General features: G+C 41.1%; 1 protein-coding gene and 1 long non-coding RNA gene across 8 annotated transcripts in view; both read right to left on the bottom strand.

The window, feature by feature from the left end:
* Positions 1–8,441, bottom strand: part of MAP2K4 (mitogen-activated protein kinase kinase 4) — a 120,750-nt gene extending 112,309 nt beyond the window's left edge. For all 7 annotated transcript variants that reach the window (XM_005582927.5, XM_005582928.5, XM_074018613.1 and 4 more), the window contains exon 1: positions 8,267–8,441. In XM_005582927.5, coding sequence (XP_005582984.1) covers positions 8,267–8,381 — 115 coding nt within the window. In that variant the 5' untranslated portion in view covers positions 8,382–8,441. The remainder of the gene's footprint in view (positions 1–8,266) is intronic.
* A 1,776-nt stretch (positions 8,442–10,217) lies between these two features.
* On the bottom strand, positions 10,218–23,431 carry LOC135967947 (uncharacterized). Its single transcript, XR_010582286.2, has 4 exons — positions 23,258–23,431; positions 23,025–23,166; positions 21,735–21,857; positions 10,218–11,488 (listed from the first exon to the last, which is right to left on the bottom strand). It is a non-coding gene; the product is annotated as an uncharacterized lncRNA (long non-coding RNA).
* Positions 23,432–23,683: the final 252 nt, after the last annotated feature.

Below are 23,683 nucleotides of genomic sequence, written 5' to 3'. Positions count from 1 at the left end.
TTCTTCACATTGATGAATCAGTATCAAAATGCATAGGACAGAATGCTAGTAAGCCTATATGAGAAATAAAGCTCCATGGGGGTTTTTTCTCTGTAGGTCTCTCCTACCCTCATTCCCACATTTGCCCCTCATTCTCACCCTCTTACCTCAATTTAAGATATTTTATGTGGCCGTAACTTGAAACCTGCAATTTACTGTTCTTACCACATACAGTGAGGTAAGAGGCTGTTTAGGATGTGTAAGGGTTTATAAAGACAAAAAGCAAACAGTATTTGATAAAGTAAAAAACAAAATGGAGCATGTTAGGAGAGCAGAGTTCTAGTTCCAACTGTGAAACTGAAGTCATTTCACTTGAGCCCTAGTTGTGTCATTTTAAAATAAATAACATTATCTCAAGGGTTTGAAAACAGTGTGCCTAAATCTAATTTTGCTTGTGTAATGGCCATTTGGCCATCACAGGGTTTTGCAGCTATCTCCATTCCCATTCCTCTAGGTTGATGATATAAATCAGAGAGGGGGTGGGGCAGGACATAAGTGGTTTCCTATCTCCTCAGGAGCTGCTTCTGATTCCCTGGATATTCTGGATTTTTGTACTGCTGAACGTGCATTATGAACTACAATATGAACCCACACTAAAGTAAAGAAAATCAGAGCTGTCTTACTGAGTCATGCCCATAGACCATGCTACAAAGTCTTTCCTCTGTCACATGCATGAAGGGTCTAGTTGTCTGACACCTTCAAACTTCCAACCTCAAAATTCTGGCATATGCCTTAAACCGCAGCTACCCATAGTAAATCACTATGGCTCTAACATCTAAGGCATTATCTAAACCTACCCTAAATTTGTATTTTCTCTGTACTCAGAGCAAGTTCCCCAAGATTTATTTCCTGCTGGTTTATTTCTTTTAGATTTCCTTACCTCAACTTTCTGAAACTTTATCAAAAGGGAGCCACCCTAGGTTGGCAATTCCAGGTTGTTAGAATTATCCACCAGTCAGGAGTTGATAAAATACTAATCAAATCCCTTCCACACTTCTTAAATTCAAGATCTTGTCCTCCTCATAATGCCAGCTCTTTCTCTCCTTTTGGGCAATGACCACCTTATTTATTCTTTGGCCACAAAACTAAATGCCACATTACCTTCTCAAGCCTGTTTAATGAAGCACAGTATACTGAGGCAGTAACTTACAATTATGCTCCTTCGGGCAAGTATCTAACTTATATGAGCCTCAATTTCCTCATTTGTGAAAAATAAAATAATACCCAAAAGAGCTTTGTGATGATTAAATGGGAAAATAAATCTAAAAAGTCCAACCAAAAGCCTGGACTAAAGCAGGTTATTATCATAGGCGCTGTTATTCCTGTTCTCTCCCTCATGGGAGCAATGATTATGGCACCTTCCCTATCTTTTGGGGCTCACCAGACCAGCTTAACCTATACAAAACCAGTCTTTCTCCTTTCATTCACAGTCATCTTGAGAGAATTAAAAGGGAAGGACTCCCAACAGCCCTGGGGATCCCCACCCCACACTCTACACCTCTGCCACAACCCTTCCTAGGCACAGCCTGGCATCCTGAGGACTCTAACAACCCCAAAAAGATGGATGCTTCCCCACGACAGGCACATAACTAGATACCAGGGAAACTGCCAAAATCATCAGGGGAGCTCCTTAATGTCACTGATTTCTTTAGCAAAGTCAGGCAATAAATAGACATAGGCATGTCAGATAGATATACATCTGACATATAGATATCTCAGATATATATGCCTGGTAACACTTTGCTTGATTCCTCTTTTTTTAAACGTTTGAACAATTTGGTGTGTGTGTTCAGATATATACGTCTGGCAACACTTTTCTTGATTCCTCGTTTTTCAATGTTTGAGCAATTTTGGGTAAGATGAAATACAATATAGCTTGAAAAAGCTGCTGTGATGTCCATTTTAATCCTCTTTCTCCGTGGTGGAGAATAATGTGTTGTTCTTAAAGAACCAAGCTGCATATGATGTAACTGTTTTCTTCATTCAAAAGGCCCACCTTGAGTTGGGTAAACCACTGGCTAATCATCTCCTTTTCACTGTGCAGCTACAAGCAAGGCCAATCTTATGACTTGAATACTTTCTAATAATGTAAGTACACGTTAAACTCCCAACCTTACCGAGCGTGTGAAGAGATACCTGAAGATTTTCTGGAGTTGGGAGGAAACAGCTAGAAGCTAACCCACATCCACTAGCAAAAATAGTAATTTGCCCAGATTACAAATTTAGCCAGAATGGCAACATTTGTTAAATGTTATGCCAAATGAGTTCCTTTTATATATAGTGTTAAAAGGATTGTATTACCTTTCAAATCTGCACTGGTTTCCTGTAATTAAAAAGTCTTCTACTTACTTGGAGATTCCCAATCGAAATGTCTCCAGAATCAAAATGCCACTGTAAACCCTCCAGCAAGTTTAGAACATTGTAACATAAAGTGCACCATTCTTGGAGCACCAAGGCTCCAAAATCATCTCAAAAGGTGGCTGGTTGCTTGGAGCTTCCACCCCCTGACTGAAACCTAAAATAATCTCTCTCTTCTATTCCTGAATCTGCCTCATTTCTGGCAAAGATTCTTCCTTCAGACCTGAATGGCCGAAATGACTTCAAGAGGCTCAGAGAACCATGCCGTACAGCAGTAAGAGGAGCAAAGGCTACCAGTCACGCAGGTGGTTAAAACCCACCTCCACCAGAACAAATAAATGTCTACCCCCTAAACTATGAAAGGGACTGTGCCCACTTACCTTTAAAGGGTGGTTGTGAGCATCAAATTAGGTAAGAACAGTGAAAAGAGAGTTGTTAACTGTTAGTTTCCCTTTCTTTTTTAAGCCTCAATTAAAGTTCCTCAGGTTGTATCATTGGAGCTATCTCCATCTCCTAGAAACTACAAAGGAGACTGACCTGGATTACGTAGAATGGAGTTAGGATTATGATATCCAGACCCCTAAAAATAAGGAAACTCTGTGGGCTCACATCAATCCAGCTTCTCAAATTAGTGAAAGAAGAAAAATTTACGAAAAAAGAAAACAACTCAAAATACAGGGTTAACTAATATCCCATCTTAAGTTTCAGCACACATTTACGCTAGTAAGGTATTTTAGAGGAAAACGTGAAAAAATATGCATTCTAAAAGTGAGGTGAAATGTTTCTCCACTTTTTTACTTTAATACTAGGGTTGCTCTAATTTTTAAGGGAACATAAAAAGAAATGCAATCTGTGCTTTGAGTGGGGATTAATTTGCTGAAGTGGACTTGTATGAGGTTATGTTAAATAGTGAAAGAAATGTTATGCAACACACTGGGAAAGGCAAGCAGTTCTGGGGTTTTAAACTCCTCACTGCACAATTCAGTTCTTTAAAATTAAAGATAAAGGTCTCCCATGGTTTTCGGAAACCAGAATAATTGGTAAAAATAGACAAAATCAAAAGCAGGACATTTCATATACATTTTATGTTCAAATATTATTAGGAGAAATAACTACATTGATTTTAAATCTTCCTAAACTTTTTCTTAACAGATATACTTCATTACATTTTCAAGTACTGGGTGTGTTTTCTAAAGCAGAATCAAGCTATCATCTTTTTACTTAAATTGATATATAAAAATGCTCAGCTAAGAGTAAGTAGCTAAGGACTGGACTGGTCCCTAAGTTTTCTGTTATATACCTATATTAAGACCTAAGAAGAGGAAGAAAAAAAACTGCCTAGATCAGCACTTTAAGAGAATCAGAGGCACCTACAACATATACTTTGTAACTATTTCTCATAACAAGGATTTTACAAATGGCTCAGTGTTTTTCCTAATGAATTATAGATTCTATTCTAACCATTGTAAGAAAACATCTATTGAAAACTGACATTTCTCAGCTAAGAGATCTTGAAATCTATTACATTTTAAGTGACTAGTAACTACAGCAGGCAAATACTGTCTAATAACAATCCGCATATACTTATATTTTATAATTTTCAAACCACTTTCATGTGCATTAAGAATGTGATTCTTAAAATGGCCCTACAGGTTAGGCATTCTCCCTATTTTAACAGATGAGAAATTTCTAAACAGAGAGTTCAGAAAAGTTAGGTAATTTCCCTAAAATCACAGTATTTGTAAACATCAGAGCAGTTACCTTCACCATAGTTTTCTGGGTCTAAGACCAGTGCTCTTTCCACTTCAACATCCTTCTGTTTCTTAAACATTACTACATGCTATGAGAACGCTAGCTGCTACAGCTACTACTGGAAAAGGAATCATCCTGCCTGTGCAATTTCATTATAGAAGCTGTTGAATTCTCAACTAACTGGCAAGCTTTATTAATCAGAATATGCTATTCTCTAACATGCCAACCACGATACTATCTAGTACTATTTGCTACACATCTCTAAGATTAATGACCTGGTGTAACGGGATCTTCTCTTTACAGGATTCACACTAACCCAGCTGAAGTCACAAGGCTTTAGATTTGCCACAAGAGAAAGTCCAAGCCATGGCTAGGAAGGTTCTTGAATGTTACAAGTCAATTCCATATTTTAGGTTGACTAAAGAATCATACTTTTCCACAGAATGAAGCCCTAATATGCAAGAAATTTTCCTATTAAATCTATCTACATTCACAAATCATTGATGAAACATTAAGAAAAAAAACATTTCTCAGAGTAGTTCATTTGAGCATTGTTTCCTCTCTCAAATGCAAACTCATCCTAATGCCAAATACACTTTTATAAAACCACTTACCTAACTTGGCAAACAGATCTACATTTTGTTAGCTTTAGTCATCAAAGAACCAAAGCATAAGAACCACTCAACTTATAAAGGTTGGGTGTGTTTGTGAATGAACATGAAAAAAAAAAAAAAATGAGTCAGAATGAGTGAAAACACTCAAATCTATTGAGTAATAACAAAATTAGCAGTTATTCCCTATTACCTAAGGGACAGTGTGGTACAAATGGCCAGATTAGAAGCCACAACTGTTAGTATAAACTTGCAACTAAAGCTAGGTCTGTTGATTACTGTTATAAAGTCAAATTCACTATATATCCCATTCCAACCATCTACCCAACCCCTAAGAAAAAAATGAGCAGAGCAAATTGATAGCTAGACTTCTCTTTCATATCGTTCACATTGTAATTCATTTGGGAGTCCTCCGATCCAGAAAAAAAAAGATCTGGAGTTTGAAGTAGAACAAAATCTCATCTAGGATACTCTGACAGGACAGATCGATAACAAAAAGTGGGGAAATCAACAGGCTAGAGAGAACAGCAGGACCTAGTAATATGAAGCTGAAGAAATTGTGTAGTAAATAATGAGAGGTTAGGGACTCATTTACCAATAATAAAAGGGAACATTAATGAGACCATAACAATATTGTCGCTACTAACAATGATGGCTAATGTGTATTGCATCCTTACTACATGCCAGGTCCCAGGCTTACATGCATTCTCAAAGCCACCGGGGAGGTAAGCATTATTCCTACTTTCCAAGTGAGAAACTGAGGCTTCAGAAGGCTAAGTTCATTGCCTCTGGTCACAACACGCATACCTAAATCCTGGCCAAGAGATTCAAACCCAGGACTCCAGAGTTCTGGTTCTTAAGCAGTACATTAAGAAAACAATACTGCCCAGCCTGGACCACTCTTGGGCCACAAACATGAAGCCATGAAAAAGTATTCAAGGTTATCCAGTGCCCACCACAGTGCTTACCACGTAAGAGGATGGCCAAGGTCTACTGCATGAAACATTCCTTATGTCCCACAACTGAATCCTGCTGTTCCAAAGAGCATGGTCATTAACAACACCCAGGAAGGAAGTTTTTTGAGTGGCAAGTATAACTAGATTGGGGGAGAAGGGAGTACATCAAACATCTTCTAAGGCCCACTCTGTGAAGTCTGATGGAAAGCAGATCCTTGGTAGATGAAGTATAGTATGGGAGGTGTGACTCTTAGCAGAACAAAACAAACCAAAAATAAAGATCCTAAATTGCTGCTTAAGTTCAAGCTTTATAACTCAGACTGTACTAGACAACATCCTGAGAATGTCAAGCGCTTCACTCTGACTAATGAAAGGAGTTTCAAGAACAAGATACAACACATTCCTGAATCAATCAAGACTAGACACAATATTGATTAAAAAAAAGAAAGAAAGAAAATTCGGCAATAATTCAAAGAGAGGTCTTAGGTCCTTTTTCCTTCTAAAATGGGTTCTGCTTATTAGAAAGTTTAGTTAACTGGGTATCAACATACAAGGGCTGAGGAGAACGGAGAGCATCAGAAAAAAGTCCTAACCACTGACTTAAGAGTTCCTAGAACACTCCAAGCTCTTCCCTGCTTTCGAACCTTCATACACACTGTTCCCTTTGCCTAGAACCCTCTTCAGGTAAAAGAGAGTTAGGCTTTCCAGACAAGCCTTCTCTGACCATCTCATCAAGCAGACTGCCCTCTATTATTTTCTATCACAAAACCCAGCTTGTTACCTTTATTACTTTCCCAACTAGTAATTTTTCAAGTTGAGCTAAATAACCTTCCCTCCCCCATCTTCACAGGGGGATACCTCCATGAGGACAGTTAGAGACTGTTCAATTCTCTATAAACTCAGCATGAGCGTTTTACGCAGATGCTCAATAAATATTTTTTGAACCAAAAAAAAAAGTATCCAGCTATTTCAAACTGTCAGCCTCCCCACCAATAAAACAAACAAACCACCTTGTTTTCATAAGCTTTATAAGTCACCCATCTGGAACAAGAAATACAATTCTAAATTGTCATTCTGCCATTTCATTTCCGCCCCCCACCACCTAGATTCTAAAGCTGTACAGTCAGGAAGTCAGTCTTATACTTCATCAGTATAATGTGCTGTGCAACACAGTGGACTTCCAATAACTAATTCAATTTGAATGAATGATCTTAGGGCCTGCACAGAAAGTGTCCTCTAAGCTCTGACATCATCCTGTCTATATATCTATCACTAGTTTTTATGTACATTAAAATTATTTCATGGGGAGGGTGACAGGGATGTAAAGATAAATAAAATCCTGTCTCTTCTTCCTGAAATACGGCATGCTCTATAAACATGAAATATTCAATAAATGTCTGCTGAACCTAACTAAAGACAAGAAGCCCTTTAAGAAGAATGGAATAAAAAAGTAACCATGGTCACAATGACTACCAAGGGTACCCCGACCCTTAATCTGTTAATAATTCAACACAAGCAGTTTGCTAAAGTTGTCAAGAGATTTCTGAGATTCCCTGTTTTAAAAATAGCATTACTACTCAAAATTCCCCAGTAAATTTAAGGAAATGGTCCCTAACAGGCTCGAGCCTGGTATTTTCAAAACACCCCCTGTCAAGAGCCATACAGAGCTAATAAGCATTCCCACTGGGGAAAGCCATTAATTAGCAGAGCTGCCTCAAATGTCCAGACACTACAGTATCCCTTTGACCCCTGTCTATTTCCTGCATCTCTCCATTTAAACCGAATTCAGTCTTTTTTTTTTTTTTTTTTTTTCTTCCTGCATGCAATGCTAACACAGAAATCCCTGGCCTGGAACAAAATGCCTCTCCCAGGCCAATGGCAGCCTACCTACCTACCTTACAGGTGGCACAGGCCTGGGCAACCCGCCCCCCACCCCCATCCCCTCCAGCGCACAGAAACCCTGCAAAAGTTTGAAAACGCAGGTTCCAAGAGGCCCGCGGAGCCCGAGGTCAGCTCGGTGGTCCGGCTCCAGCTGTACCCGGCTACAGCCAAGATGGCCCTGAGCGGGGCCCACTGCGGCGGCGGGGCCGAGGGGCGCCGGCCGGGGCCGCTGTCTCCACCGCCTACCTGAGCGGCGTCAGGGACCAGGAGGCAGGCCCGACGCCCCTCCCGCCCTGCCGCAGCCCCGAGCCGGCGCGTTCCCGGAAACGGGGGCCGGGCGGGCGCCAGGTAAGCGGCGGGGGCGATGGGGGTGGCCGCGGGGGCGGTCCCGGACCAGGTGGGCCCCGGGGGCCGGCGGGGAGCCCGGTAGGGCCCAGGGGCCAAGCGCAGGCAGAGGCCGCGGCCGGGGCCTATGCGGACCGGAGCCCGGATCCAAGCCGGGCCGGAGGCGGCAGGGAGCGGGGCGGGAAGCCGGGGAGGGAGAGAGGGAGAAGCCGGCGGCTGCCGTGGCTTCCTCAGCCGGGTCCGGGGGCGTCCGCTGGGGCAGGCCGCGACGACGCGGGTTGCCGCGCTAGGGGGCCGGGGTCTCGGCGCGGCCGCGTTCCTTACCCTGCATGCTGCTGACGGCCGGGTGGCCCGGCGCCGGGGACCCTACGGGGCCCGGGGTGCCGCTGCCGCTGCCGCCCCCGGAGCCGCCGCCGCCGCTCGGGCTCGGAGCCGCCATTGTTGGGAGTGAGGAGCCGAGCGGCGCCGCGGCGGCTGCAATGCAGCAAGCTCGGCCTCTAGCACGGCCGAGGGGCGCGGCTTGCTCCCGCCTTGGCCCCGCCTCCGACACGCCCAGGACACGCCTCCTGACACGCCCCCGCCCGAGCCCGACGCGGGGCCGGCTCCAGATGCTGAGCTGCAGAACCATCCCGCTAAGGGTGCCCGACCTGTGAAGCAGACAGCTGTCTTGCACCAGGGCTGCGGGCCCGCGGGGCCTAAAGTGGTTTGCGGAATTAAAGGTGGGCCTGCATTTGTGGGGAAAGAAGGTACACAGCTTTTATCATTCCCATGGAAGTCTGTGACTCCTAAAAGTCCCCTTTCTTGGAATCTCAGAACCCCAAATCAGAATAGTAAAGTTGAAAAGGATCCCAGGGATCCCTTTCTTCTCCAGTCGCTAACACATCACTTCCAGAGGGGAGTTACCTATAGCTATGGTTACAGTCTGGAGCTCCTCTTAAGCCCAATACCCCAACCCTCTACACTTCTCTGAGGGAAAAGGGGAGTCCTAAGGGGAACTAGCCAAAGTGCTATCCATGGACCCATCCCAAAACTACTGAACTAGAGGCTACATTTTAATAATACCGCCCGTTAAACTTGAGAAGCATATCTTTAAGTACTCAACACTCCCCAGCCTCCTGAAATATGCTATCTACATCACCATCTTCTCCTAAATGCACACTGGATTCCCTCCCCCAAATCCTTTACATCTTGTATAAGACTAGCCATAGTCATTATTGTAAGTTACATAAAATGACAACCCCAAAAAACAATATGAGGTTTCTTCCACTGCTTTGCACAGAGACTTTTATTTTTAGGAAGACAGTAGCTAAAAGAAGAGAAAGTTCTCTATGAGGTTAGGATTTGTGAGCCCACCACAATGTACTTGAAATGGTAAGACATGGGTTTCTAGCCAGGCAGCCTTGCCTAAAATGGAATAGCCAGTTATCCTGCATCCCAAAGAATGTAAGCCATGGAGCTGGACATTTTCTCCCATTTAGAAGCATCGTGTGATCTACACCTAACTTCTTTCCCAAAACTTCTTCCACCCAGACCTTATTTGATGCTGGGAGTTCCTCACAGCATGTTGGAAATGTGTCCTGGGTCAAAATAGCCCTGCCTTCTTGTTCTAAACCCAACTTCATCCATCATCTTGAATGCTCAGCTCCTAAAAGTGACTAGTCATAAACATCAAGTGGAGAGGCATTAAAGACAAATTGAAGGTGAGAGCAGGTAGGTGTACTTAAGTGGAGAGCCTGCCAGAATTCTCCTCCATGGGCCTCGCTGACTACCCAGTATCTTCAAGTCCAGATCTTATAAATATGGTCAGATCCTCATGTGGAAATCAGTAGCCCACCCAGCTCTTGTTGCTCCTGGGGCATCTTAATTGTGAGGCCCTTGAAGAGGAAATCTTGTAAGAACCCAAAAAGAAAAATTCCCATCCAGTTGTTCAGCTCAGGTCACGCATGGTGGCTCACACCTGTAACACTCTGGGAGGTAGAGTCGGGCAGACCAATAGAGCCTAATAATTCAACACCAGCCTGGCCAACAGCTACTCAGGAGGCAGAGGTGGACCACCTGAGCCTGTGGAGGTCAAGGTTGCAGTGAGCTGTGTGAGCTGTGATAGCACCACCGCACTCCAGCTTGGGTCACAGAGTAAGATCCTGTCTCAAAAAAAAAAAAAAATATTGCTGATTGCAGGCTAAATATTCTGTCTACATCTTCTGCATGGTGCAGATGGGAAGAGAAACAATAAATGACAAAGAAATTGAGAAGCTGTAAGGGGTCTAGCATTCTCTTTTTTTAAGGCACAGGTTGAAAAGTAGCTTTATTCTTTTTTTTTTTTTAATTATACTTTAAGTTCTGGGGTACATGTGCAGAATGTGCAGGTTTGTTACATAGGTATACACGTGCCATGGTGGTTTGCTGCACCCATCAACCCATCATCTACATTAGGTATTTCTCCTAATGCTATCCCTCCCCTAGCCCCCCACCCTGCCACAGGCCCCAGTGTGTGATATTCCCCTCCCTGTGTCCATGTGTTCTCATTGTTCAGCTCCCACTTATCAGTGAGGATGTGCATTGTTTGGTTTTCTGTTCTTGTGTTAGTTTGCTGAGAATGATGGTTTCCAGCTTCATCCATGTCCCTGCAAAGGACATGAACTCATCCTTTTTTATGGCTGCATAGTATTCCATGGTGTATCTGTGCCATATTTTCTTTATCCAGTCTACCATTGATGAGCATTTGGGTTGGTTCCAACTCTTTGCTATTGTGAACAGTGCCACAATAAACATACGTGTGCATGTGTGTTTGTAGTAGAATGATTTATAATCCTTTGGGTGTATACACCCAGTAATGGGATCGCTGGGTCAAATGGTATTTCTAGTTCTAGATCCTTGAGGAATTGCCACACTGTCTTCCACAATGGTTGAACTAGTTTACAATCCCACCAACAGTGTAAAAGTGTTCCTATTTCTCCACATCCTCGCCAGCATCTGTTGTTTCCTGACTTCTTAATGATCACCATTCTAACTGGCATGAGATGGTATCTCATTGTGGTTTTGATTTGCATTTCTCTGATGGCCAGTAATGATGAGCATTTTTTCATATGTCTGTTGGCTGCATAAATGTCTTCTTTTGAGAAGTGTCTGTTCATATCCTTAGCCCACTTTTTGATGGGGTTGTTTGTGTCTTGTAAATTTGTTTAAGTTCCTTGTAGATTCTGGATATTAGCCCTTTGTCAGATGGATAAATTGCAATTTTTTTCTCCCATTCTATAGGTCGCCTGTTCACTCTGATGATAGTTTCTTTTGCTGTGCAGAAGCTCTTCAGTTTAATTAGATCCCATTTGTCTATTTTGGTTTTTGTTGCCATTGCTTTTGGGGTTTTAGTCATGAAGTCTTTGCCCATGCCTATGTCCTCAATGGTATTGCCTAGATTTTCTTCTAGGGTATTTATGGTTTTAGGTCTTACATTTAAGTCTTTAATCCATCTTGAGTTAATTTTTGTATAAGGTGTAAGGAAGGGATCCAGGAAGTTTATTTTCTTTAGAGTTTATATTTTAGTACCTGCAGACATAAGTATAAAAAATCAAATAAAATACTTCTTTCAAAACATCAACACAACTTGCCAATGATTAGAAAAGATGCATGAAGGAAAATAGGGAGCCTCCTCCATACCCCCAGCAGGAAAACAGTTTTATATTTCCTTTGGCTTGGCCACTTTGGCATACAGGGAGAAGACTTCAACAGCCCCATAGTCATCTGGCAAATGTCTCAAATGTAGTATCCTGTCATCACCAGTCTCTAGATTCAGGATGATCAAATACCAACCAGTTCTACTGGAGCAATTTTCTCATCCTTTATTGCAGTACTTGCCAGTAGGGTTCCAATTTCCCTTATCTACATGTCACTTGTGTGTACATCTCAGTTCTGTTTTCAGCTTCCTTGGGGACTGGAATGGTGCCAAGAAATGGCTTGGGGGACTTTAGTCTTACCATTCCCATAAGCATTATGACTTTGGGAGGCCAAGGTGGGCGGATCACGAGGTCGGAGATCAAGACCATCCTGGCCAACATGGTGAAACCCTGGCTCTACTAAAAAATACAAAAATTAGCTGGGCGTGGTGGCGCATGCCTATAGTCCCAACTACTCAGGAGGATGAGGCAGGAGAATTGCTTGAACCCAGGAAGTGGAGGCTGCAGTGAGCCAAGATCGTGCCACTGCACTCCAGCCTGGGCAACAGAGGAAGACTCTGTCTCAAAAAAACAAAAAACAAACAAAAAAAACACACCATGAAAATCTTACTTCCAGTCTTCAATGTGCACAGTTGATATATTTACAGTCTCGTATAATGTGCTATAAGCCCTCTTTTCTAATTATACATATTTATTTATTTATTATTTTCGAGACAGAGTCTTACTCTGTCACACAGGCTAGAGTGCAGTGGCACTGTCACAGCTCACTACAGCTGAGATCTCCAGGACTCAAGCGATTCTTCCACCTCAACCTCCTGAAAAGCTGAAACTACAGGCATGTACCATGCCCAACTAATTTTTGTAATTTTTATAGAGACGGGATCTCACCATGCTACACAAACTGGGCTCAAACTCCTGGCCTCAAGGGATCTACCCACCTCAGCCTCCTAAAGTGCTAGGATTGCAGGTGTGAGCCACTGTGACTGGCCTTTAATACGAATTTAATATATATTCTTTTAATAGAAATCCTAGAAGCAACACTGCAGATTAGGCAACTACTAGAAAATTAATTTAAACACACACACACACACACACACACACACACACATCCAATATTGTAAATAACAAATATAAAAGAAGGCTGGGGGTGTTGGCTCAAGCTTGTAATCCCAGCACTTTGGGAGGCCAAGGCGAGTGGATCACTTGAGGTCAGGAGTTCAAGACCAGCCTGGCCAACACAGTGAAACCCTGTCTCTACTAAAAATACAGGAAAAAAAAAATATTACCCAGACGTGGTGGCGGGCACCTATAATCCCAGCTACTGGAGGAGGCTGAGGCAGGAGAATCACTTGAACCTGGGAGGCAGAGGTTGCAGTGAACCGAGATTGTGCCACTGTACTCCAGCCTGGGTGACAGAGCAAGACTCTGTCTCTAAAAAAATAAAATAAAATAAAATAAAATAAAATAAAATAAAATGTATATCTATATACACATATGTATAATAAATGATAAAATACTTCTTTCAGAACATCAACACAGGTTGCCAATGATTAGAAAAGATGGATTAAGAAATAGGGAAAAATAATATATATATATATATATATATATATGAGAAAACATTCAACCTAGCAAATTCATTAAGGGAAATTGGGAAATTGAATTTAAAAAGAAATACAATAAATATATAACTAATCCTATTTTTTATCTAATAATACCTAATTCTGAATTTGTGATAAAACTGACATATACTTGCATTGCTGTTGGTATTGTTAACCAGTAAGGTAAGAGCCAATAAGTAGATCTGCATATGACAAAAACAAGAATGCACTTTGATTTGTTCCAACTGAGGAAGCTATGTATGAGCTTTTTAACTTTTTCTTATGCTCACATTTCTCTTACATATTTGTGTTTTATGATTTCTTATGGACTAAATTGTATTCTGCTCCCTCTCCAAATTTACATGTTGGAGTATCCTTACCCCCAGCATCTCAGAATGTGACTATATTTGGAAATAGGGTCCTCAAAGTAAAATGAGGTTATATGAGTGGAACCTAATCCAATATGACTGGTGTCTTTATAAAGAGATTAGGATGCAGACACACAGAGCGAGGAGAAGATGATTGTCTACAAGCCACAGAGAGCGTCCTCAAAAGACACCAACTCTGCCTACACCTTGTACTTCCAGCTTCCATAAGTGTGAGAAAATACATTTCTGTTGTTTATTGGTTCTCTTGGTACTTTGCTATGACATCCCTAGCAAACTAATACACAGTTCAGAAAAATAAATTGCTTAAAAAAGTTAACCTTTTTAGTAATTATAGTGGTAGCTGGCATAATCATTGGGGAGACAAGAAGGCATTTAAGCAACACATATGAATAAACAGCAAATTTACAAGTTATCCTTAAAGGAATCCCCAAATGTGCCTGCAACTCCTGGCTCTGCCATGTAGTGATTTTATCTTCCCACTAGAGTAGATGAAAATAACAAATTAAGGTGATTGTTAAGAGGAATGTATGGCAATATCAAAGTGCCCCATCCTGAAAGAGGCTGCAGAGAAAGAGTAATGTCTGTGTATTCCTTGCTTAGAGAACCTTTGTTGAGAAATCTAGCTTGCTTGTTCTTTTTGATACATATGTCAATGGTTAAATTAAAAATACATTCTTTTTTTTTTTTTGAGATGGAGTTTCGCTCTTGTTGCCCAGGCTGGAGTACAATGACATGATCTCCGCTCACTGCAACCTCCGCCTCCTGGGTGCAAGTGATTCTCCTACCTCAGCTTCCCAAGTAGCTGGGATTACAGGCATGCGCCACCACGCCCGGTTAATTTTGTATTTTTAGTAGAGATGGGGTTTCACCATATTGGTCAGGTTGGTCTCAAACTCCCGACTTTAGGTGATCCGCCTGCCTCAGCCTCCCAAAGTGCTGGGATTAAGGGGTGAGCCACCACACCTGCCTCAAGAATACATTTGACACTTCACATTCCTAATAAAGAAAAAATAATTTACAACTGGATTTCACCTTAGGACCCCAATTTCAGCCTCTGGGAAAGAAACAAGGTCAGACACCTCTATTTGGATAGAACAGTCACCAGATATTCCATATAGCCTCAGCAATTGTCTTTGAGCAAAACGCCCACCCTCAAATTGCCAAGGGCTCAGGACCAGGCCACCCAGTGATGGATGTTGCCTCTTCAGGCAGAGAGCTGCAAGCTGTGCAGGTTTCTGAATGTCATTCGAGCATTGCATTTAATTGGAAATACAGGGCCTGTGAGAAACTTTAACCAGTTCACACCATGAAAGAACCAAAGTTTCATCTGGTTCAGATAAAAGAATATATTACTATTTTTTTTTTTTTTTTTTTTTTGAGACAGAGTCTCGCTCTGTTACCCAGGCTGGAGTACAGTGGCATAATCTCAGCTCACTACACCCTCCACCTCCGGGTTCAAGTTATTCTCATGGCTTAGCGTCCCAAGCAGATGGCACTACAGGCACACATCACCATGCCCAGCTAATTTTTTGTAATTTTAGTAGAGATGGAGTTTCATCATGTTGCCCAGGCTTGTCTTGAACTCCTGGCCTCTAGTGATCCACCCACCTTGGTCTCCCAAAGTGCCAGAATTACGGGCGTGAGCCACCGCGCCTGGCCAATATTACTAATTTTGACTATTAATAATCATGCAGAATAAAGATTTATGAGCAAATGTTCATGACAACATTATTTATATGAGTGAAAGAATGTAAATATCTCACTCTAAGGCATTACCAAAAGTGAATACTATGCTACCATTTATGCTAGTGAATACCATGGTCTCACCAAATACGAACATATTACGAAAGTATGGGATTCTATTCTGCAAGAACTACACCCACAACCTGTCCACGTATTCTGTATTCCATTGCTATAACCTCACTGCGGGGGGGAAAAAAAAAGGACTGGGCACGGTGGCTCACGCCTGTGATTCTAGCACTTTGGGAGGTCAAGGCGGGCAGATCACCTGAGGTCAGGAGTTCGAAACCAAGCTGGGCAACATGGCAAAACCCCATCTCTACTAAAAAGACAAAAATTAGCCAGACATGGTGGCGCATGCCTGTAATCCCAGTGACTCAAGAGGCTGAGGCAGGAGAATCACTTGAACCCAGGAGTCAGAGGTTGCAGTGAGCCAAGATCGTGCCACTGCACTCCAGCCTGGGAGACAAAGGGAGATTCTATCTCAAAAAATAAATATATAAATAAATTAATTAACTAATAATAAATAATTTTAAAAAAATAAAAAGAAACAAACTAAAATAGAGGGAAGGAAGCTTGGAGATTAACTGGTAAGGGGAAAACGGAACTTTCTGGGGTAATGGCCATATTCTATACCTTGATAAGAGTTTGGGTCACACAACGGTAAGCACCTGTCAAAATGCAGCAAATATATGCTAAAGATTTGTGCATTTCATTGTATGTAAATTTTACATCAAAAGAAAAACCCATAAACAAATATCAGGCTGGGTGTGGTGGTATACGCCTGTAATCCCAGCACTTTGGGAGGCCATGGTGGGCAGATTACTTGAGGCCAGGTGTTTCAGACCAGCCTGGCCAACATGGCGAAACCCTGTCTCTACTAAAGATACAAAAATTAGCCGGGCATGGTGGCACATGCCTGTAGTCCTGGCTACTAAGGAGACTGAGTATCAAGAGAATCGCTTGAACCCGGGAGCCGGGGGTTGCAGTGAGCGGAGATCGCACTCCAGCCTGAGTGACAGAGCAAGACTCTGTCTCAAAAAAAAAAAAAAGAAATACAAATATAAAACTCTAGCTAATTATAGGAGTCCTGCAGTATTTAAGAGGATATAATGCTGATATCTGCAATTTACTTTGAAAAAATGGTTGAATGTTAGGATAGAGGGATAGAAAGATGGATAGAGATATGCTAAAACAAGCTTAATAAAATGTTAATGGTGACATCTAGGTGGTGGATAGACTGCTATTAACTACAATTTTTTCCACTATATGTCTGAAATTTTTTATAATAAAATATTAGGGAATATAAAAAGCACGACAGGCCGGGCGTTGTGGCTCAAGCCTGTAATCCTAGCACTTTGGGAGGCCAAGATGGGCGGATCACGAGGTCAGGAGTTTGAGACCACCCTGGCTAACACGGTGAAACCCCGTCTCTACTAAAAAATACAAAAAACTACCCGGGCAAGATGGTGGGCGCCTGTAGTCCCAGCTACTCGGGAGGCTGAGGCAGGAGAATGGTGTGAACCCGGGAGGCAGAGCTTGCAGTGAGCTGAGATCCGGCCACTGCACTCCAGCCTGGGCGACAGAGCGAGACTCTGTCTCAAAAAAAAAAAAAAAAAAAGCATGACAAAACGAAAAATGTCACACAGAAGTTAAACATTTTGCTAAATTGTATTACTCCCTAGAACAAAATAACAAACCAAGTACTATAACTTCTAACAACTAAGTCTGAATTTGTCCAACTAATACAATCTTACTGGGTAGGTTCTGATAAAAATAATGAAATGTATCTAAAAGAAAGGAATCACCTAGGGCATAACCAGGGAAGGGCCTCACGGTGCAAAGGCATGTGTCAAATGTGGTCTAATGTGAGACCACAACAGGCATCTCTGGCTAACCCAAGATTGTAGAATTTAATGATTACTTGGGGGAGGGCATTGTGGGTTTGGTTTTGCTTTCGAGAGTAGGTAACAATATCGGGTTTGAATTTAATAATACTGTTTTGTTTCACTGTTTTTTTTTAAGTTTTATTAAGCTATAATTCATATACCATATAATTCACCTACTTATAGTGTATAATTCAGTGGTTTTTGTACATTCACAGTTATGCAACCATCACAACAATCAAATTTAGGACACTTTTATCATCCCCAAAGGAAACTTTATACCCTTTGCAGTTGCTCCCCATTGGACTCCAACTGGCCCGACCCCTAGCCTTAAGCAACCACGAATCTACTTTCTATCTCTATATATTTGCTAATTATGGACATTTCATAGAAAGGGAATCATACAGTGTGTGGTCACACAATACGTATCTAACTTCTTTCACTTACCATAATGCTTTTAACGTTCATCCATGTTGTACCATGTATCAGTGTTTCGTTCCTTTTTATGACTGGATAAGATTATATTGTATGGATATATCACATTTTGTTTATCCATTTGTCTATTGATGGACATTTTGGGTCACTTCCACTTTTTGGCTATTATGGATAATGCTGCAATGAGCATTTGTACAAGTTTTCCCGTGGATGTGTATTTTCAGATCTCTTGTGTATCTTCCACTCCATGTAGGAGTGAAACTGATGAGTCTTATGGTACCTCTATGTTTAACCATTTGAGGAACTGCTAGACTTTTTAAAGTTGCTGCATCATTTTAGATTCCCACTAAGAGTATGAGGATTTCAATTTCTCTGCAATTTCACCAACACTTGTTATTCTCTGGCCTTTCTATTGAAGCCACCCTAGTGAACAATGTTATGTTTTGAGGCATTTCATCTATGATATCCAATGAATAGGACATTGGCAGACATTGTATTTTTTATAAACTAAAAATGAAACGTATGTTCATTTCAAGAGGAGTTACCACAGCATGAACTCTTGTGACCATCTGTCAGTCACTTTTGGTCCCAGCACATCAAATTCAACCAATCGAAGCTCAAGAAAGCCTTACTCTTTTCCAAATTGTTCCATACAGGTTCGTGGGCTTACTCTAAACATCAGATATCTGCAACTAAATTCTGTCCGTAGTTGATGAAGCACTTTATCAGCAATATAGAATAACTGAAAAATTATTGTTAGACACGTAGGAAATTCTCCATTTTTAGAATGTTGAAAAGAATCAAGTTACCTGACATTTGAATTAATAGCAAAATAAAGAATACCCAGCACAGAAATGTAATTGAGCAGGAGAGAAATCTCATAAGAATGAAAAAACCTAAATTACATTTTACAAAAAGACAAAGTAGAGACACAGGAAAAATGTAACTTACTTTATGTTAAGATGCTAAGAGCTTTGTTAACTCTGAATATAGCTGTGAAAATTATACCCCATTAATACTACAGGAACACTTTACTTTTGTTTGTAATACATTAATGACAGAAAAACTTTTAACTATTTTGATATCTAAAGGATATGCAAACCTGTAATACAATACTAATAAGCAGTACTCACAATGCAATATTTAAAAAAGAATAAAGGATAAATACAAATGTCTTATAAACCTACGATTGCAAGTCTCATACATAATTCCAGTATTACACATTGAAGCAATAATTTTATATATATATATATATAATATTTTACTTATAAAAATGACAAGCCAGGCGCAGTGGCTCACGCCTGTAATCCCAGCACTTTGGGAGGCCGAGGTGGGTGGATCGCCTAAGGTAGGGAGTTCAAGACCAGCCTGACCAACATGGAGAAACCCCATCTCTACTAAAAATACAAAATTAGCTGGGCCTGATGGCACATGCCTATAATCCCAGCTACTAGGGAGGCTGAGGCAGGAGAATTGCTTGAACCTGGGAGGCGGAGGTTGCAGTGAGCCGAGATCGTGCCATTGCACTCCAGCCTGGGCAACAAGAGTGAAACTCCGCCTCAAAAAAAAAAAAAAAAGACAAATATAAAATTTTTTTTTTTTTTTTTTTTTTTTTGAGACGGAGTCTCGCTTTGTCGCCCAGGCTGGAGTGCAGTGGCCGGATCTCAGCTCACTGCAAGCTCCGCCTCCCGGGTTTACGCCATTCTCCTGCCTCAGCCTCCCAAGTAGCTGGTACTACAGGCGCCCACCACCTCGCCCGGCTAGTTTTTTGTATTTTTAGTAGAGACGGGGTTTCACCATATTAGCCAGGATGGTCTCGATCTCCTGACCTCGTGATCCGCCCGTCTCGGCCTCCCAAAGTGCTGGGATTACAGGCTTGAGCCACCGCGCCCGGCCCAAATATAAAATTTTTAAAATACCTTTTTTCTGCTGACTTTTCTAACATATGAGTATCTCAGATACAAGCTCCTAGTAGGGCAAAGAAAGATCATCTTTAACTAAACTCAACTCATTCATTCAAAATCATTGTCTCCCTGACTCTGTTTTGCTTCTTAGCCAAAAATGGGCAGGCTGCTTCCTGTAGCTCACAAAACATAGGTACATTCTAATACCATTGTTTTAGTCCATTCTCACGCTGCTATAGAGAACTGCCCCAGACTGGGTGATTTAGAAAGGAAAGAGGTTTAATTAACTCACAGTTCTACATGGCTGGGAAGGCCTCAGGAAACTTACAATCAGGGCAGAAGGTGAAGGAGAAGCAAAGACGTGTCTTACATGGTGGCAGGCAAGAGTGAGTGTGTGTCAGCGCAGAAAAAAACTACAATTTATAAAACCATCAGATCTGGTGAGAACTCACTCACTATCATAAGAACAGCACAGGGAAACCACTCCCATGATCCAGTCACCTCCCCCAGGTCCCTCCCTCCACATGTGGGGATTACAATTTGACCTGAGATTTAGGTGGGGACACAAAATCAAACCATACTACCAATAAAGAACTAGAACTTTACCACTGCTATATCCTTTGCTCACCTTTTCTTTCTCATAGATCATCTCCATCTTTGTCTCCTTTGTAGTTAAAACAAAAACAACAAACCAACACTATCCTGCTGCTGCTCTCTCTAAATCGTGGTTTCTCAACATCCGCACTGTTAACATTTTTGTACCAGATCAGTTGTCTGGGGAGTGGGTCTTATGCATTGGAGGGTACTTAGCAGGATCCTACGCTCCTACTCAGTAGATGCCAAGAACACCAATATCTCCTCCCTACCCAAGACCGTCAAAAATGTCTTCAGAGTTTGGCAAATGTCTCCTGGGACAAGATTGCCCAATTTCAACGTGTTGACCCTTAAAATGGATCTGAAATATATTTTCTAAAATTGTTATATTTACTAAGTAAAATTTTATCAAGTCACTTCTTTAATTCAAGAGAATGAATTTGAACATGTTGTTATTATCTATAAAACCTAAACAAAGTTGCTTTTTACTTTTTATATGACTTACAATTACTTCTTTTATGGATTAGTCACAATTTATAGGATAAAGATTTCCCATTCTTAGTTTGAAAAAAATACGGACTAGCTGATTATAAATTTCATAGGGAATAATAAGACAAAATGATAAAAAAAAAAAAGAAAAAGAAAAAGAAATCTGAAAGAAGAGAAGGGGATCTAGCTCTGCCGGATAGTAAAATATTTTAAATCTACAATGATTAAAACTTTGTGGAATTGTGGAACTGGCACATGAATGGACAGAGTGACAAAACTAATTAGGAAGACTAGAAATAGATTCAAATAGTTTTGAGAATATAGCACAATTAAAGGTGAGATCTCAAATAAAGGTAGACATTTGCTAAAAAGTGAACTTGAATCCATAGCTCAAACTTTAAATCTAGAGGAGTTCCAAATGGATCAAAAATCTTAGTATTAAAGAAAAAATAAGAAATCATTAAGATATGAGATGAGTCCATCATTTCTAAGAATGACACAAGTCAAAAGATGAAATTTCTAAAAAATTTCTCTTGGCAAAAAACACAATAAGCAAAGTCAAAAGACAAACTGCTAACTGGGAAAATATGTTTCAATTTATAACATGGATAAAGGATTAACTTCACTAATAAAAATTTCCTATAAATTGGCCAGGCACAGTGGCTCACGCCTGTAATCCTAGCACTTTGGGAGGCTGAGGTGGGCAGATCACGATGTAAGGAGATGAGACCATCCCAGCTAACTCGGTGAAACTCCGTCTCTACTAAAAACACAAAAATTAGCCGGGCACGGTGGCACATGCCTGTAGTCCCAGCTACTCGGGGGACTGAGGCAGGAGAATCACTTGAACCCAGGAGGCGGGGAGGTTGCAGTGAGCCGAGATCGCGCCACTGCACACCAATCTGGTGACAGAGCAAGACTCTGTTTCAAAAAAAAAAAAAAAAAAAAATCCTACAAATCAACGTGAAAAAGTACAACAACCTAATAGAAAATTGGGCTGAGAAAATTAACAAGTGGCTCACAGAGAAGGAATATAAATGTCTCTTTAAAAATGCAAAGATGTGGGCAGGCACGGTAACTCACGCCTATAATCCTAACACTTTGGGAGACCAAGGCAGGAGGATCACTTAAGCCCGAGACCTCAAGGCTGCAAAGAGCTGCGATCATGCCATTGCACTCCAGTCTGGGCCACAGAAGAAGATTTGTCTAAAAAAAAAAAGAAAGAAAGAAAGAAAAAAAAGATGTAAATTAAAACCACATTGAGATATAATTGCTCAGTTATCTAGCAGATAAAGTTTAATAACACAGTATGTTGATGAAAGTGTGGGCAACTGGCATTCTTCTACATAGCTGGTGGGAATGAACATTGGCACAGCTCAATGGGGGGCAAGTTAACAATGGCTATCAAAATTAAAAATGTATATACCCTTTAACCCAGAAATTATGCTTCTAGACATGTATTCCTACAGATATTCCCACATGTTTGCAAAATGATATATGTCCAAGGTTATTGAATATAGTATTTTTATAGCAAAATATTAGAATCAACTTAAATGTCCTTTAGTGGACAATTAAATAAACATGGAGAGAATACTACGCAGCTGTAAGAAGAGGAAGCTCTTCTTGTAGTGGTATGGGATGACTGTCAATATATATTGTTACATTTTTAAAAAGCCAGATGAAGAACACCATGGTTTGCTACTATTTGTATTAAAGAAGGAGAAATATATATGTAATATTTAGTTACTTGTAAATTTATTTGGAAAGATACTTAAAATAATGAAAATGTTGGTTGTCTCAAGAGAGAGAAATTGGGTGATTGGTGGACAGGATTGAGAGAGACACTTTACGTTATATATTCCTTGGTAGTGTATGGACTGTAAATGTCATGAACATAATTCCTAAAGAAAATTAATGAATTAAGATGTAACTGCCAGGCGCGGTGGCTCATGCTTGTAATCCCAGCACTTTGGGAGGCCGAGGTGGGCAGATCACGAGGTCAGGAGTTTGAGACCACCCTGGCCAATGTGGTGAAATCCTGTCTCTACTAAAAATACAAAAATTAGCTGGATGTGGTGGTGCATGCTGGTAATTGCAGCTACTCAGGAGGCTGAGGCAGGAGAATCACTTGAACCCGGGAGGCAGAGGTGGCAGTGAGCCGAGATCGTGCCACTGCACTCCAGCCTGGGTGACAGAACTAGACTCCGTCTCAAAAAAATAAAATAATTAAGAACATTTGGCTGGGCATGGTGGCTCACACCTGTAATCCCAGCACTTTGGGAGGCCAAGGCAGGCGGATCATGAGGTCAGGAGATCGAGACCATCCTGGCCAACATGGTGAAACTCCGTCTCTACTAAAAACACAAAAATTACCTGGGTGTGGTGGTGGACGTCTGTAGTCCCAGCTACTTGGGAGGCTGAGGCAGGAGAATCACTTGAACCCGGGAGTCAGAGCTTGCAATGAGCTGAGATCACACCAATGCACTCCAGCCTGGGCGACAGAATGAGACTCCGTCTCAAAAAAAAAAAAAAAGTAACTAAATCAGGAATGATGAATGTCCTTTCTTTTGTTGTTAAATAAACATGAAACAGAAAATATTTATTACCATACATTTATATTCTTTTAAAGTTTCATTAAAAATATGATTCAGGGGAACCGCCATCTTCCAGTAATTCACCAAAATGATGAACACAAAGGGAAAGAGGAGAAGCACCCGACGTGTGTTCTCCAGGCCTTTTAGAAAATGTGGAGTTGTTCCTTTGGCCATGGACATGCGAATCTAAAAGAAAGGCGATATGGTAGACATCAAGGGAATGGGTACTGTTCAACAAGGAATGCCCCTCAAGTGTACCATGGTGAAACTGGAAGAGTATACAGTGTCCCCCAGCACGCTGTTGGCATTGTTGTAAACAAACAAGTTAAGGGCAAGATTCTTGCCAAGAGAATTAATGTGCCTATTGAGCACATGAAGCACATGAAGAGCCAAGATAGCTTCCTGAAACGAGTGAAGAAAAATTATCAGAAAAATAAA

Source organism: Macaca fascicularis, chromosome 16 (genome assembly GCF_037993035.2).
Source record: "Macaca fascicularis isolate 582-1 chromosome 16, T2T-MFA8v1.1".
Classification (NCBI taxonomy): Eukaryota; Metazoa; Chordata; class Mammalia; order Primates; family Cercopithecidae; genus Macaca; species Macaca fascicularis.
The sequence above is the reverse complement of the archived record's forward strand: the minus strand, read 5'-3'. Positions and strand labels throughout refer to the sequence as shown.